At 45.2% G+C, this 16,498-nt stretch overlaps 1 protein-coding gene across 1 annotated transcript; it reads left to right on the top strand.

The window, feature by feature from the left end:
* Positions 1 to 7,886: 7,886 nt before the first annotated feature.
* On the top strand, positions 7,887 to 8,998 carry LOC123446992 (inactive protein RESTRICTED TEV MOVEMENT 2-like). Its single transcript, XM_045123542.1, has 2 exons — positions 7,887 to 8,068; positions 8,167 to 8,998. Exons 1-2 carry the CDS (start codon positions 7,978 to 7,980, stop codon positions 8,730 to 8,732), a joined length of 657 nt encoding a protein of 218 aa, XP_044979477.1. The 5' UTR covers positions 7,887 to 7,977; the 3' UTR covers positions 8,733 to 8,998.
* Positions 8,999 to 16,498: the final 7,500 nt, after the last annotated feature.

The following is a 16,498-nucleotide window of genomic DNA, read 5'->3' as shown; positions in this document are numbered from 1 at the left end:
AGCTGAGACCCTACTGAATAACTTCTTGATCAACGATAATGCTTGGACTATTCCCGAACCACCTCCTAAGCCAACTCCAAAGAAAAGAGGTATTCTATTCCTCAGTCCTGAAGATATGCAAGAAGCCAAGAAATATGTGCAAGAGAAAGGCATTAGGTCTGAAGATGTCAAAAATCTACCACCTATCAAAGAGATCCATGGTCTCGATAAGCCGATACAGGTAGTAGAAGTTAATTCTCTGCGTAGGTTTGACGAGAGTGATATTCCTTTTGATAAACCTGCTAGCCTATGCTTTGATGAATTTGACAACTTTGTTGCCAAACAACAGAGTTTCAATGATTATGTTAGCAGACATTTGGAACAAAGTGCTCGTATGCTTAGCCATTTAAGTGCTTGTGTAGACAGAAATGTCAATGATCTGAAGCTTCTGAGTAAACATGCCTCTATGATTACTACTCAGGTAGAACAAGTACTTAAAGCTCAGAATGACCTGCTCAATGAATTAAATGACAACTCTGTCAGAGTCATTACTAGAGGAGGCAAAATGACTCAGGAACCTTTGTATCCTGAAGGTCATCCTAAGAGAATTGATCAAGATTCTCAAGGAATCAATGCTGATACACCTAGTCATCCTAAGGAGAAGAAGAAGGATGATAGAAACCTACATGCCAGTTCACCAAATATTGTCACACCGGAAAACCTAATGATATTTCTGCGTCTGATGCAGAAACACAATCAGATGATGAACATGAACCTGGTGACAATATGGACAGTGATGTTCATAATAATGCTCAACCTAGCCATGACGAGGATGTGGAGATTGAACCTACGGTTAATCCTGATAATCCACAACCTAAGAGATACGACAAGAATGACTTCACTGCTAGGAAGCCTGGTAAAGAAAGAGAGCCATGGGTTCAGAGACCTATGCCCTTTCCTCCTAAGCCATCCAAGAAAAAGGATGATGAGGATTTTGAGCGCTTCGTTGAGATGATAAGACCCGTCTTTCTACAGATGTGTTAACTGATATGCTCAAGATGTCTCCGTATGCCAAGTACATGAAAGATATCGTGACTAATAAACGGAAGATACCAGATCTTGAGATCTCCACCATGCTTGCCAATTACACTTTTAAAGGTGGAACTCCTAAGAAACTTGGTGATCCCGGAGTGCCCACTATACCTTGCTCAATTAAAGGAAACTACGTAAGAACTGCCTTATGTGACCTTGGAGCCGGTGTTAGTGTTATGCCGCTTTCTCTTTATCGTAGACTTGAGTTGGATAAGTTGACACCCACTGAAATTTCTCTGCAAATGGACGACAAATCAATTGCTTTCCCTATCGGCATTTGCGAGGATGTGCCTATTGTGGTTGCTAACACCACTATCTTAACAGACTTTGTTATCTTGGATATTCCTGAGGACGATGCCATGGCTGTCATCCTCGGAAGACCCTTTTTAAACACTACAGGGGCTGTTATAGATTGCAACAAAGGCAATGTCACTTTCCATGTCAAAGGTAATGAGCACACAGTGCACTTTCCAAAGAAACGATATCCGGTACATTGCATCAATGCTATCGAAAAGACTTCATCGATTCTAATTGGGAGCTTTGAATGCCCTATTTCTCGTGTCAAGATGAAGTATGATTTGCTTGTTGGGGAGATACATATCCCCATTGAGGTGACTTAGTGGCTATTCGAAAATTCTCCGTTCTCTCTTGCGATTCGAGAAGGTTTTGTCATAAGGACTTGATCAATCCCATTGACGGATTTCTTTCGATGACCATGAAACGGATGAATCAAGGAGTCACATACCTCTATTTTAAGCTTTCTTTTTCTGTTGCTTAGAAGAAAAATGATAGAATTAGTTTACTTTTTCCTGTTTTCTGTTGTAGCGTCCCGGAGAAAAATACCTCGAAAATAAAAGTTCTTCGTTGGTCCTGAAAATTTAGTATGATTTTTTCTAGAATTTTTGAAAATTTCTGGGCCTGAGAGCTCGCGTGGGGGCCAGACCAGTGGGCCACAAGCCCTGCAACCGCCACCTACCCCCCTGGTGGCGGGGTGCAAGCTTGTGGGGCCCACAGGTACCCCCTCCACTCATTCCAGCTCTCAGCCTCTTCTTCCACCTCCACAAAAAATTGTTTCGCAGCTCAAACCCGTGTTCTTGCTCATTTGGCTGTGATTTCCGATCTCCTTGCTCAAAGCACCATTCTCCGAACTGTTTTGGGGAAATTACTCCTTGGTAAGTGACTCCTCCATTGGTTCAATTAGTCTTTGCTCTAGTGCTTTATCCTTCGCGAATTCTTGCTACCTTGGTGACCCTGTTCTTGAGCTAGAAATGTTGATTTTAGCTGGTCCCAAGTAGTTTTAGCGCGTGATACGGTCTCTAGACACTAGTAGGAGCAGTTGCTACAAGGTGTGGTGGGTCTTTATTCACTTTTCTCTTGAACTTAAAAAATTTCAGCAAAAGTAAATTATGTTCAGGAGGAAGTTTCATGGTGGTTCCTCAAGTAAGAAGGGTCCCCGTCTTTCTTTTCGGGAGCCCGAACCTTTTCAACTAAGGGACGCACCGGTACAACCATGTGAATGGCCTTCCGATGAGTTCATGATCGAAGCAGGTTTCAAGGATGAGTTTGATACACTTATCCGCAATGCCGGGTTAGAAGAATTCCTCTCAGATAAATGTGAACAGGATGCTTTGCTCAGTGCCTCTTTCGTGCATAGATTTAAATTCTTAGTTGGCCGTGACTCATCCATACTGTTTGATCTGTACGATAAATCCTATACCGTGGATCTGGAGGATTTCAATAGGATTTGCAAGATACCCGATGGAGGTAGTGTTAATGATCCTCCTAAGTCCTCGGTCAGAGACTTTGTCTCCAGTATAACTGTTGGAGAAACCAGAGATATCACGCAAGCCACCATAGGAAGCATCCATTTCCCTGCCTTGCACTAGCTTGCCCTCTTCATAGGTAGGTGCATTAACGGCAAGGGTGCATATTGTCACCTATGCGCTTCCGACCTTAGTATCCTTAAGAGCGCAGTAACAGGTGACAGGAGCTTCAATATGGGAGCTATAATAGCAAAGAGGTTGAATAAATATGCCAGTGAGGGGGATTTCTTTGGTGGAGTTTATGCTACACGCTTAGCAAATTTTGTTGGAGTATCCATCCGTCCAGAAGACCCTCCTCTCCGTATAGCCTACCTTGATCGTGTCACTCTAACACGCTACCAGTTCCTTGAGAGAGATCATGGATCCCTCCTATACCGCTTGATATTTAACCGACAGTGTGTTTTCCATATTACCCTTCCTGCTCTTGCTTTCTTTGACTTTCAGGTAAAACGGAGATACTACATAACCATAGGAGAGGCAGAGGAGTATGAGAGGGAGGCGACGGCTGCTCGACTTCGTGAGGGAGCTATTCAAGCAGTGGCTGCAGCACTCCTGTATAACACCCATTATGACTTTGAGTTTCGCCAGGATCATCCATGGGAGTAGAACAAGCTAGGCCAAAAGCCTAAGCTTGGGCAAGTACGTGTTTCACCAACTTTACATTCATGCTTATGCTTTCACTCTGTTAGCCGGTGTTTACACTTTGCCACTGTATTATCCATGCTAGTTTCTTTTCGTTTTCTTGTTTTCTTGTTTTGTGTCCTTTTGAGAAAACCAAAAAAGATTTTTCTTTCTTCTTTTGCTTGTTGGGAGCTTTCCCGTGTAAATAGTTTTCTTTTTCTTTGTGTCAAGGTAGAAGATATTGGATACAATGTTTAGTGGTTCTTACATGCTTGCATGTTTAGCTTTCAAAGAGCCATATTATTTTGTCTTCTCCTTTGTGTTTGCCTGCAGATTCAGCTTAGTCCAATGCGCTTATTATCGTTCACATCGTTCGATCGTGCAAATGAAAGGCAACAATGATGATATATGATGAAGTGACTGAGACTGAAAAGTTGGTATGAACTCTATATATTTTGTTTTTGTAAATATGACTAGCTTGTCGACCCAGATTTAGCTTTGTTGTGAGAGAACCATGTTCGCAATGACAACTTAGAGATCATAGTTTCTGATGCCATGCTTATTTAGCTAGGGGCTTATAATGGTTTGTCTCGAATGCCAACATAGATTTTGAGATGACTATGATTAAGTATGATAGGATGGTATTCTCCTTTGAATGTTTCAAGTGGCTTGACTTGGCACATGTTCATGCATGTAGTTGAAACAAAATCAACATAGCCTCTATGATGTTCGTGTTCATGGTGATTTATATTCTGTTCATGCTTGCATTTAATGTTAGTCAAACTCATTGCATCTTGATGACTGTTGTCGCTCTCTAGTTGGTCGCTTCCCAGTCTTTTGCTAGCCTTCACTTGTACTAAGCGGAATACTGCTTGTGCATCCAATTCCATAAACCCAAAAGTTTTTCCATGAGAGTCCACCATACCTACCTATTTGCGGTATCTACCTGCCGTTCCAAGTAAATTTGCATGTGCCATTCTCTAAACCTTCAAGAAATAATCTATTTTGCATGCCCGAACCGCTCATGTGGTGACAGAGGACTATTGGTATCTTCCATGCTAGGAGTGTTATTCTCGACATGTGTTTATTCACAGTCATTCACGAGAAAGGGGGCGGTAATTGGAATGCCCAGTTCCACGCTTAAATCGAAAACATAACTGTAAAACAAGACTCCCCCCAGATTGATGTTAGTATGGACGGTACCCGAGGATTCGGCTAGCCATGGAGTGTGATTGATTGGTGGTGGGGGAGTTAAAACTTTACTTTTCTGTTTGGGAACCGCCTATAGCATGAGTAGCATGGAAGATATTGAGAACTCTTGGTCATTGCGTTGACAATGAAAGGATGCCACCCAAAATTATTATCTCTGTTTTCAAAGCTTGAGCTCTGGCACCTCTCCAAATCAATGCTTCCCTCTGCGAAGGGCCTGTCTATTTATTTTCCTGTCGAGTCATCCTCCTCTTATATAAGCACCAATTAGAGAGCACCTCTGTTATTTTTATGCTTTGCTTTTGATTGATATTGAGTATGACTATGATTGGATCTTCGTTGCTATGAATTACAATGTTTAGTCAGCCCTTGATCTTTGAAAGTGCTCTGCATTTATGTTTTGCGGTCTTAGAAAGAGCTAGCGAGATACCACCTATTCATATTGCTTCATGCTTGTTTTGATTGAAGTGTTGGTATTTGAAACTCATTATTATTTGCTCGTTAGCTGATTATGCCATTGATATTAGTTTACCGTGAGACCTTTGTGTCATTTGCTTATGTGGTTAACTTGTGATCTTGCTGAAATTCTGGTTATGAGTTAGACATAGTTGCAACAACAAGATCAAACAGAGTTTGTCAAAGTTTTTCCTTCTCTCTCAGTTTGTCAACTGAGTTGCTTGAGGACAAGCAAGGTTTTAAGCTTGGGGGAGTTGATATGTCTCCATCGTATCTACTTTTCCAAACTCTTTTGCCCTTGTTTTGGACTCTAATTTGCATGATTTGAATGGAACTAACCTGGACTAACGCTGTTTTCAGCAGAATTGCCTTGGTGTTATTTTTGTGCAGAAATCAAAGTTCTCCAAACGTCCTGAAGTCCCCTTTCGTCCCAGAAAAAATAAAAAAGAGAAGTTTTCGTCGCGTTTTCGATATGGAGGCGCCGCCACCACCTGTTCTTCATCTGGAGGGCAGATCTGGAGTCCGTCTTGGGATCCGGAGAGGGGAAATCGTCGCCATCGTCATCATCAACCTTCTTCCCTCTCCAATTCCATGAAGCTCTTCGTCGTTCGTGAGTAATATATTCGTAGGCTCGCTGGGCGGTGATGAGTAGGATGAGATCTATCATGTAATCGAGTTAGTTTTGATGGGGACTGATCCCTAGTATCCACTATGTTCTGAGATTGATGTTGCTACTACTTTGTCATGCTTAATGCTTGTCACTAGGGCCCGAGTGCCATGATTTCAGATCTGAAATTATTATGTTGTCACCAATATATGTGTGTTTTAGATACGATCTTGCAAGTTGTTGTTACCTACTATGTGTTATGATCCGACAACCCCGGAGTGACAATAACCGGAACCACTCCCGGTGATGACCATAGTTTGAGGAGTTCATGTGTTCACCAAGTGCTAATGCGTTGGTCCGGTTCTTTATTAAAAGGAGAACCTTAATATCCCGTAGTTTCCTTTTGGACCCCGCTGCCACGGGAGGGAAGGACAATAGATGTCATGCAAGTTCTTTTCCCTAAGCACGTATGATGACACACGGAATGCATGCGTACATCACATTGAGGAACGGGAGCAGCCACATATCTCTCCGTGTTATAGCTGTTGCATGATAAATATCATCCATACAAATCACCGACCCATTGCCTACGAGTTTGTCCTACTGCTCTTACTAGTTTTGCTCTGCTGCTGCTGCTACTACTGTTGCTACTACTGTCGCTTGCTACTGCTGCTACTTGTTACTGCTGTCACTACTGCTTTTCCTTGTCGTTGCTATTGCTTGTTACACTGCTGCTACCTGCTACACTTTTGGGTCGCTGGACGTTGACGGGAACTGACAATTTCCGTCGACGGGCAACTTGGCGTCATTGATACAATCGTTAGGAATAGTCTGCCGTCAACAGATCGTTTCTGACCCCGTTGTTATCATACAAGTTTGCTGTTACTACTGTGCTTGCAGATACTAATCTTTCGGGTGTTGTTGAATCTGACAAATTCAGCTGCTAATACTCGAGAGTATTCTCTCACCTCCTGTCTGGTAAACCAATAAATTGGGTCGAATACTCTACCCTCGAAAACTGCTGCGAACCCACGCGCTGGTGGGCCATCAACAACATTCTTCTAGTTCCGTTGCCGGGGAGTGCTAGCAGCATTCTTCTGGTGCCGTTGCAGGGGAAGGTTTGTTGTCATCAGCATTCGTCTAGCCATCGCCAGAGATTGCAATCAGACGACAGACGACGGGAAGGGGCGGGCGGAGGGAGGCCGGAGCGGACGGCGGACGACGTGAAGGGGCGGGCGTAGGGACGCCGGAGCGGGCGGCGGACGACGGGAAGCGGCGGGCAGAGGGAGGCCGGAGCGGGCGGTTGGGATGGCGCATACGGCGGCCCGACGGGAAGGGACGGGCGAAGGGAGGCCGGAGCGGACGGCGGGAAGGGGCCGGATCTGACGAGGCCACCGGTGGCGGCGCTATGAAGGGAGCGCAGCGCTAGCGCGATGGGAGGGGGGTTGCGGGTTGCCAGCGCTAGCACGATGGGAGGGACCGAGCGAGCGAGCTGTGGAGGGATAGGGTAGAGTGGCATTTTTGGTGTAATATGCGTTTACAATAGTGGTAATAGTCTAAAACGAATCGTTTTTTTTTTGAGGAATTTGCGAGTATTGCCAGAATTGCCACAACTTGACAATTCTACATTGCACTGTAATTCTGAGATGATTCTGGATCATTCCTGGGACAGATTTGAGTTCTTTTGTCATTCTAATTCATGGAGCAGTAATTCTGTGGAATTGATCCAAAAGAACTGACTCTTACTCCTCGGTAGATCGACGATGTGACTTGATTAATTCTAAGAGCGGATATGAACACAAAAGTTCTATCTCCAAGTGCGGATACAGATGATCTTGACCAGCTGAACACAAATTCGATGAATGCAGCTGTGCCAGTAAACCCAGGCGAAGATACAACTCCAGAAGTCCACACCACAAGGCGAACCGATTTCGTCGATCGATTGCTTTGCTTCGCTTACGCATGCAAGCGTGCCCCTTGCGGCGAAGCAATGCCTCCCCCCTCGCCTGACTCCACCCACCCAGACACGCACGTACACCAGGTCAGCACAGCAAGTATATATTCCAGGAAGAACACATCGATTTCCTCCATCAGCGCTTCATCAATCCGTCCTCACGAGCAGCTCGCACCACCTTTGTCACCGTCGCCCGTTCACCGCCTGAGTTCTGCAAGCGCCGCCGTCAGCTATCCATGGCCGCCGAACGGACGTACGTCGATTTCGTGCCGTCGCACGACCTCCTCGAGGACAACCACAAGCATACCCTCGTCGTCAACCTCACAGGTACGAATGCCTTCCTCTGCTTCTGTTCTTTGATCTACATGGTCTGCCTGAGTTTCCACTGACCGACGCGACGCCTGTGATGCGCATGTGCAAAGCAGGGTTCAAGAAGGAGCACCTGAGGTTGCAGATCGACAAGTCCGGCCGGCTGAGGGTCAGCGGCGAGCGGCCGCTCGAGGGCGGCCAGTGGAGACGCTTCCGCAAGGAGTTCCAGGTCCCCGAGGGCTGCGACGCCGGCGGCATCCGCGCCAGGTTCGACAAGGACGGCGTCCTCCACGTCACCATGCCCAGGCTCACGCCCCTCGACCTCGAGGACGACCCAAAGGCAGCGGCGGACGCAGAAGCAGCGCAGCACGCCGCCGCCGCTGCAGAAGAGAAGAAGCGGCATGAGGCGGTGGAGGAGGACGCGAGGAAGCGTCATGCCGGTCGCGAGGACGGCCACGCCAGAGACCAAGGCGAAGGCGCACGCCAGGCGGCGTCTGCCGGGCGGCAGGCGTACGGCTTCGCTAGGGACCGGAGCAGGAGCGGGATGGTGAGGGCACTGCTCCTAGCCGTGGCCGTGGCCTTGGTTGGCGTTGCCGGCCTGTATGCCAGATACAGGTGGATGGACCAGTCGGCTGAGACGGCGCCGGCAGGTGGTGCCATCGTCGGCCTCTCTGACTATTGATCACACACACCGCCCACATAAGATCATTCGAGAAAAACAGTTACGAAGATACGGGACTACAACAGCCGTCTGAAAGACTGAAATACGTGTGAATATATAGGATCTCACTACTGTAAGTTACACAATCAAGGGTGTTTGTACATATAGTGCTCTATTGTCAAAACAAGAGACCTGTTTGTGAACTGCATACAACAATTCGTCATTCTTTGAAGCAAGGTCCAAAATATACAACTTATTGTGGGCATAAAAGGTGTTATTAGATGGAAGTTTACGGCGGATGGATGCTACTCTGGAGCCACGACTTATAAAATGCAATTTGCTAGACTGATAAAGTCATAAATGTCTATGATGGTCTAATTTTTTTTTTAGAAAAGGAGGATGGGCCACTGCATCTCGGAGATGCATGCGGCCATTTTATTAATTATTCTCGAGGACCTTACAAAGCAGTACAACAATATGTCTGAATCCGCCATCTTGGCAACATCTGCTGCTACTCCTATCCATATGATGAAGGGGTGCAAGCTGGACCAAATATCCAGACCTCTCACCTAAGCCTAACATCTAAAGCCGGAGACCCTGACCGAGCCACATACCGGGTCCGGGGCACAAACCGGTCCGACGCACTCACATGTGTCGTCGCCGTCATCTTCCACTGGTCCATCTTCAGATCAGATTGAGTTACGAGCCTTGACAGGTGCCTCCCCCATCGACGCCATCATGACGCCAAACGATGACCTCCACCTATGCGAGTCCATCTCCAAGGAACGGACCGAGATCCATGCTAGGATAGGGCCGCACCACCGTCGTCGCCCACCACCCACAAGCGCCACCCAGCCCCAAGGTTCCCAAAGCGGCGCCTTCAAGAAGGGAACGCCGCCGCCCAACAAAGTTAAGGCTTTCGCCCGGGAGACCTAGGGAAAGGGGAAGTGAGGGGATCAATCCATACCGACGCCTCCAAGGAGGGGAACGGCGCCCTCAGACGTCGCCATCAATGCGGCCGGCCATGGCCGACCAGGGATTTCGCCCGAACTAGATCCCCACCACCACCAGCACCTCCTGTACAAAATCAGCAATCCAAGGGAGCGCGGCCCGACCAGGCTGGCCCGCACGCCGAACAAGGGAGGAGGGGAGGCGCCAGATCGCGCGCACCAGCCACCGCAAAAGCCTTCGCCGGACGCCAACGACCACCGGATCCCGTCGCCCGCGCGACCGAGACGCCGGATCCACCTCCCGCACGGCTGCTAGCGTGCCGTGCCTCGTCAATGGAGTCGCCGTTCCAGATCCGGGACTCCGCATGCAGAGGCAGGGCAGCCTAGGCCCCGCCGCCACCATCCTTGGCGCTCGGGCTTGCTCGGCGGCTGTTTCAGGAGGCGGCGAGGAAGGGAGGGGGAGGGGGAGGCGGCTAGGGTTGGGAGGGAGGGAGAGAGACGTGCGTTCGCGTCTGAAAGAAAGCAGCTCATTCTCCTCGACGATGGATAGATTGGCCCGTAGGGACTGACCCAACTATGGTCGATGTCAGCCTTATAAAAGGGAACCGGAATCTACAGCGCACCTCATGCTTGAATGTCGCTACTCGGTTAGGATATTCGAATTTGACCAATGATTGGCTTGGGATGCAATCACAGACGACCACATGGTCCCGCCTTCAATCTGTTGAAAAGTGGTGTGATGCTGTGGGAGTGATTTCTCAACAGTAACCTAATGGGCTTCGGTGAGGGAAAGGATAAGAATTTAGCCCGACCCCCTGCAAGCTCGTCAAATAACTCTGAGATTACTGAGTTTCGGCATCGCTTTTTTTATAGATTTGATAAAGCAATCAGGAAAATATAAGCTCAAACGCAATCATGTGGTGCAAAGTCTATTTCAATAAGCATACAATCAAAGATACATTTGCACAAGGATGAATCATGCATTCCCTCCGTTCTTAAATATAAGTATTTTTAGAGATTCCAATGGATACTACTCCCTCTGTCCCAAAATAAGTGTCTCAAGCTTAGTACAACTTTGTATTAGAGCTAGTATAAAGTTGAGACAATTATTTTGGGACGGAGGGAATACATTATGTAGTACTTATTGAAATATCTAAAAAGACTTATATTTAGGAACATCGAGAGTATATGCCATAAGATAAGCAATAAACAGAAGTCATAGTAGATATGAGAAATGAAACACACATCATCATCCAAAACAGGTTTACAAGACAATCCATAAAAAAGAGCAAAAAAGAACCAAGTCATACTAACTTTTTTCTACATCTATCCTACCCTTCTAGCATCATGACTAGAACTATGTATCTAGCTATACGACTCCCACAACCACAGAAAAGCATGAAGAATCTTGAAGAGGTTCAACTGAAGAAGGAGACACATTCATAGCTGGTTGAGGTGTTGGTGAACGTTGCATGGGAAACAAAAAATTTCCTACGCACACGAAGACCTATCATGGTGATGTCCATCTACGAGAGAAGATTTGGATCTACGTACCCTTGTAGATAGCACAACAGGAAGCGTTAAGAAACGCGGTTGATGTAGTGGAACGTCCTCACGTCCCTCGATCCGCCCCACGAACCGTCCCGCGATCCGTCCCATGATCCATTCCGATCTAGTGCAGAACGGACGGCACCTCCGCGTTCAGCACACATACAGCTCGACGATGATCTCGACCTTCTTGATGCATCAAGCAAGACGGAGAAGTAGATGAGTTCTCCGGCAGCTTGACGATGCTTCGGTGGTGGTGATGATCTACTCCTGCAGGGTTCCGCCCGAGCTCCGGAGAAATCGATCTAGAGGTGGAACTATTTGGTTTAGGGTTGAGTTGCACGTGGCAAAAGTTGTCACAAATCAGCCCTAAATAACCACTATATATAGGAGGGAGGGGGAGGAGGCTTGCCTTGAGGGCCAAGCCCTCAAGGGTGCGCCGGCTAGGAGAAGAGGAAGTGTCCTACTCCAATTAGGATTGGAAAGTGGAGTCCTTCTCTTCCTTCCCACGTCCCCTTTTTTTCTTTCTCTTTGGTTTTCTTCTCTTGGCGCTACGGCCCTCTTGGGCTGTCCCATCAGCCCACTAAGGGCTAGTGCGCCATCCCTAAGGCCATTGGGTTTCCCCCGGGTGGGTTGCCCCCCTCCCGGTGAACTTCCGGAACCCATTCGTCACTCCCGGTACAATGCGGGTAATGCTCGAAAACCTTCCGGTAACCAAACGAAACCATCTTATATATCAATCTTCGTTTCCGTACCATTCTGGAAACCGTGGTGACGTCCGTGATCTCATCCGGCACTCCGAACAACATTCGGTAACCACACATATAACTCAACTATATTAAAACATCATCGAACCTTAAGTGTGCAGACCCTGCGGGTTCGAGAACTATGTAGACATGCGCCGAGTTACTCCTTGGTCAATATCCAATAGCAGGACCTGGATGCGCATATTGGATCCTACATATTCTTCGAAGATCTTATCGGTTGAACCTTAGTGTCAAGGATTCATATAATCCCGTATGTCATTCCCTCTGTCCTTCGGCATGTTACTTGCCCGAGATTCGATCGTTGGTATCCGCATACCTATTTCAATCTCGTTACCGGCAAGTCTCTTTACTCGTTCCGTAATACAAGATCCCGTGACTTACAATTAGTCACATTGCTTGCAAGGCTTGTGTGTGATGTTGTATTACCGAGTGGGCCCCGAGATACCCATATATTTCTCGGGTCTTATCACGTCTTGCTTGTGAGAGAGGTTTTAGTCAACGGTTCTGAAACTTTCAGATCCGTGTGTGATTTACAAATCTTTATGTCATCTTATAGATGTTGCTACTACGTGCTATTCGGAAATACTCCAAAAATCTACTCTACTATACGAATCCATTTTACTACTCATAGTTATTCGGATTAGTGTAAAAGCTTGCATCCACGTAACCCTTTACGACGAACTCTTCAACCACCTCCATAATCGAGAAAAATTCCTTAGTTCATTAATTTACTAAGGATAACTTTAATCGCTGTTTAGTGATTTAATCCTGGATCACTCTCTGTACCTCTTAACAGACTTGTGGCAAGGCACACACTAGGTGCGGCACACAACATGGCATACTGTAGAGTCTATGGCTAAGGCATAGGGGATGACCTTCGTCCTTTATATTTCTTCTGTCGTGGTCGCGCTTTTGAGTTTTACTCAAATTCACACCTTACAACACAACCAAGAACTCTTTCTTTGCTGATCTATTTTGAACTCCTTCAAAAACATGTCAAGGCATGCATTTCATTTGAAAGTTCTGTTTAGCGTTTTGATCTATCTCCATAGATCTTGATGCTCAATGTTTAAGTAGCTTTATCCAGGTCTTCCTTTGAAAAACTCCTTTCAAACAACCTTTTATGCTTCACAGAAATTCTACATTACTTCTGATTAACAATATGTCAACCACATATACTTATCCGAAATTTTATAGTGCTCCCACTCACTTCTTTGGAAATACAAGTTTCTCATAAACCTTTTACAAACCCAAAAGCTTTGATCATATCATCAAAGCATATATTCCAACTCCGAGATGCTTGCACCAGTCCATGAAAGGATCACTAGAGCTTGCATACTTGTTAGCATCTTTAGGATCGACAAAACCTTCTGGCTGTATCACATACAACCTTTCCTCAATGAAACCGTCGAGGAAACAATGTTTTCATATCCTATGTGCAATATTCACAAATAATGCAACAACTACTAACATAATTCCAACAGACTTTTAGCATCGCTATGAGTGAGAAAGTCTCATCATAGTCAACTCTTTGATCTTGTCGGAAACATCTTTGCGACAAGTCGAGCTTTTCTTAATGGTGACTTTTCACCATCACCGTCTATATTTCTTTCAAAGATCCATCTTTACTTAATAGTCTTACGACCCTCAAGTAGTTCTTCCAAAGTCTATACTTTGTTTTCATTCATGGATCCTCTCTCGGATTTCATGGCCTCCAGCCATTTGTCGGAATCCGGGCCCACCATCGCTGCTCCATAGCTCGTAGGTTCATTGTTGTTCAACAACATGACCTCCAAGACAGGGTGCCCGTACCACTCTGTAGTAGTACGCGACCTTTGTCGACCTACGAGGTTTGTAGTAACTTGATCCGAAGCTCAATGATCACCATCATCAGTTTCCACTTCAATTGGTGTAGGCGCCATAGGAACATCTTCCTGCGCCCTGCTACACACTGTTTGAAGTGAAGGTTCACTAACCTCATCAAGTTCCACCACCCTCCCACTCAATTCTTTCGAGAGAAACCTTTCCTCGAGAAAGGACCTGTTTCTAGAAACAAACACTTTGCTTCCGAATCTGAGATAGGAGATGTATCCAACTGTTTTGGATTTCCTATGAAGATGCATTTATCCGCTTTGGGTTCGCGCTTATCAGACTGAAACTTTTCAACATAAGCATCGCAACCACAAAATTTCAAGAAACGACAACTTAGGTTTCTCCAAACCATAATATATACCGTGTCATCTCAACGGAAATACGCGGTGCCCTATTTAAAGTGAATGTGGTTGTCTCTAATGCATAACCCATAAACAATAGTGGTAATTCGATAAGAGACATCATAGTATGCACCATATCAAATAGGGTGCGGCTCTGACGTTCGAACACACCATCACACTATGGTGTTCTAGGTGATAAATTGTGAAACAATTTCCAGATTGTCTTAACTGTGTACCAAAAACTCGCAACTCAGATATTCATCTCAATGATCATATCATAGACAGTTTATCCTCTTGTCATGACGATCTTCACTCTGAAATAGCTTTGAACTTTTCAATATTTCAGACGTGTGATTCATCAAGTAAATATTCCTGTATCTACTCAAATCGTCACTGAAGTAAGAACATAACAATATCCACTACGTGCCTCAGCACTCATTGGACTACACACATAAAAAATGTATCACTCCCAACAAGTTACTCTCTTGATCCATGTGGTATGTTTTGCATGTCTCAAGTGATTCAAAATCAAGCGATTCCCAACGATCCATCTGCATGGAGTTTCTTCATGTGTTAATACCAATAGGTATGGTTTGCATGTCTCAAACGTTTCAAAAATGAGTGAGTACAAAGATCCATCAGCATGGAGCTTCTTCATGCATTTTATACCGTCATGACTCAAGCGTCAGTGCCACAAGTAAGTGGTACTATCACTATTACTTTGTATCTTTTGGCACCAATATTATGAACATGTGTAACACTACGATCGATATTCAATAAACCATTGAAGTTAATTATTCAAGCAAAATAGAACACCATTGTTCTCTTTAAATGAATAATATTATTGCAATAAACATGATCCAATCATGTTCATGCTCAATGCAAACACCAAATAACAATTATTTAGGTTTAACACCAATCCCGATGATAGAGCGAGCGTGCGATGTTTGATCACATCAACCTTGGAAACTCTTCCAACACTTACCGTCACCTCGCCTTTAGCTAGTCTCCGTTTATTTCGTAGCTTTTACTTCGAGTTACTAATCACTTAGCAATGGAACTGGTATCTAATACCCTCGTGCTACTAGGAGTACTAGTAAAGTACACATCAATGTCATGTATATCAAATATACATCTGTCGACTTTGCCAGCCTTCTTATCTACCAGGTATCTAGGGTAGCTCTGCCTGAGTGACCGTTCCCCTCATAACAGAAGCACTTAGTCTCGTGTTTGGGTTCAATCTTGGGTGTCTTCATTAGAGCAGCAACTGGTTTTCCGTTTCATGAAGTATCCCTTCTAGCCCTTGCCCTTCTTGAAACTAGTGGTTTTACTAACCATCAACAATTGATGCTCCTTCTTGATTTCTACTTTCGTAGTGTCAAACATTGCGAATCACTCAAGGATCATCATATCTATCCTTGATATGTTATAGTACATCACGAAGATCTAGTAGCTTAGTGGCAGTGACTTTGGAGAACCATCATGATCTCATCTGGAAGATTAACTCCCATTTGATTCAAGCGATTGTTGTACTCAGACAATCTGAGAACATGCTCAACGATTTGAGCTTTTCTCCTTTACTTTGTAGGCAAAGAATCTTGTCGGAGATCTCATACCTCTTAACAAGGGCACGAGCATGAAATCTCAATTTCATCTCTTAGAACATCTCATATATTCCGCGACGTTTCAAAACGTCTTCGGCGCCTTGCTTCTAAGCTATTAAGTATTATGCACTGAACTATCACGTAGTCATGAAAAATATGTATGTCAGATGTTCGCAACATCCACAAACGACGCTCGAGGTGCAGCACACCGAGTAGTGCATTAAGGACATAAGCCTTCTGCGCAGCAATGAGGACAATCCTTAGTTTCACGGACTCAGTCCGCAAAGTTGCTACTATCATCTTTCAACTAAATTTTCAATAGGAACATATAAAAACAGTAGAGCTATAGCGCAAGCTACATCGTAATTCGCAAATATCATTAGACTATGTTCATGATAATTAGTTCAATTAATCATATTACTTAAGAACTCCCACTCAAAAAGTACATATCTCTAGTTATTTGAGTGGTACATGATCCAAATCCACTAACTCAAGTCCGATCATCACGTGAGTTGAGAATAGTTTCAGTGGTAAGCATCTCTATGCTAATCATATCAACTATACAATTCATGCTCGATCTTTCAGTCTCATGTGTTCCGAGGCAATGTCTGCATATGCTAGGCTCGTCAAGATTAACCCTAGTGTTCCGCGTGTGCAACTGTTTTGCACCCGTTGTATGTGAACGTTGAGTCTATCACACCCGAT

Source organism: Hordeum vulgare, chromosome 4H, assembly GCF_904849725.1.
Source record: "Hordeum vulgare subsp. vulgare chromosome 4H, MorexV3_pseudomolecules_assembly, whole genome shotgun sequence".
NCBI lineage: Eukaryota > Viridiplantae > Streptophyta > Magnoliopsida > Poales > Poaceae > Hordeum > Hordeum vulgare.
This window is presented reverse-complemented; position numbering and strand designations above follow the sequence as displayed.

Excerpts from the sequence above, each read along its gene's own strand:
- LOC123446992 (XM_045123542.1), top strand. The coding sequence starts at position 7,978 with ATGGCCGCCGAACGGACGTACGTCGATTTCGTGCCGTCGCACGACCTC. Across the intron at positions 8,069-8,166 it reads CCTCGTCGTCAACCTCACAG|GGTTCAAGAAGGAGCACCTG; the intron begins GTACGAATGCCT and ends TGTGCAAAGCAG.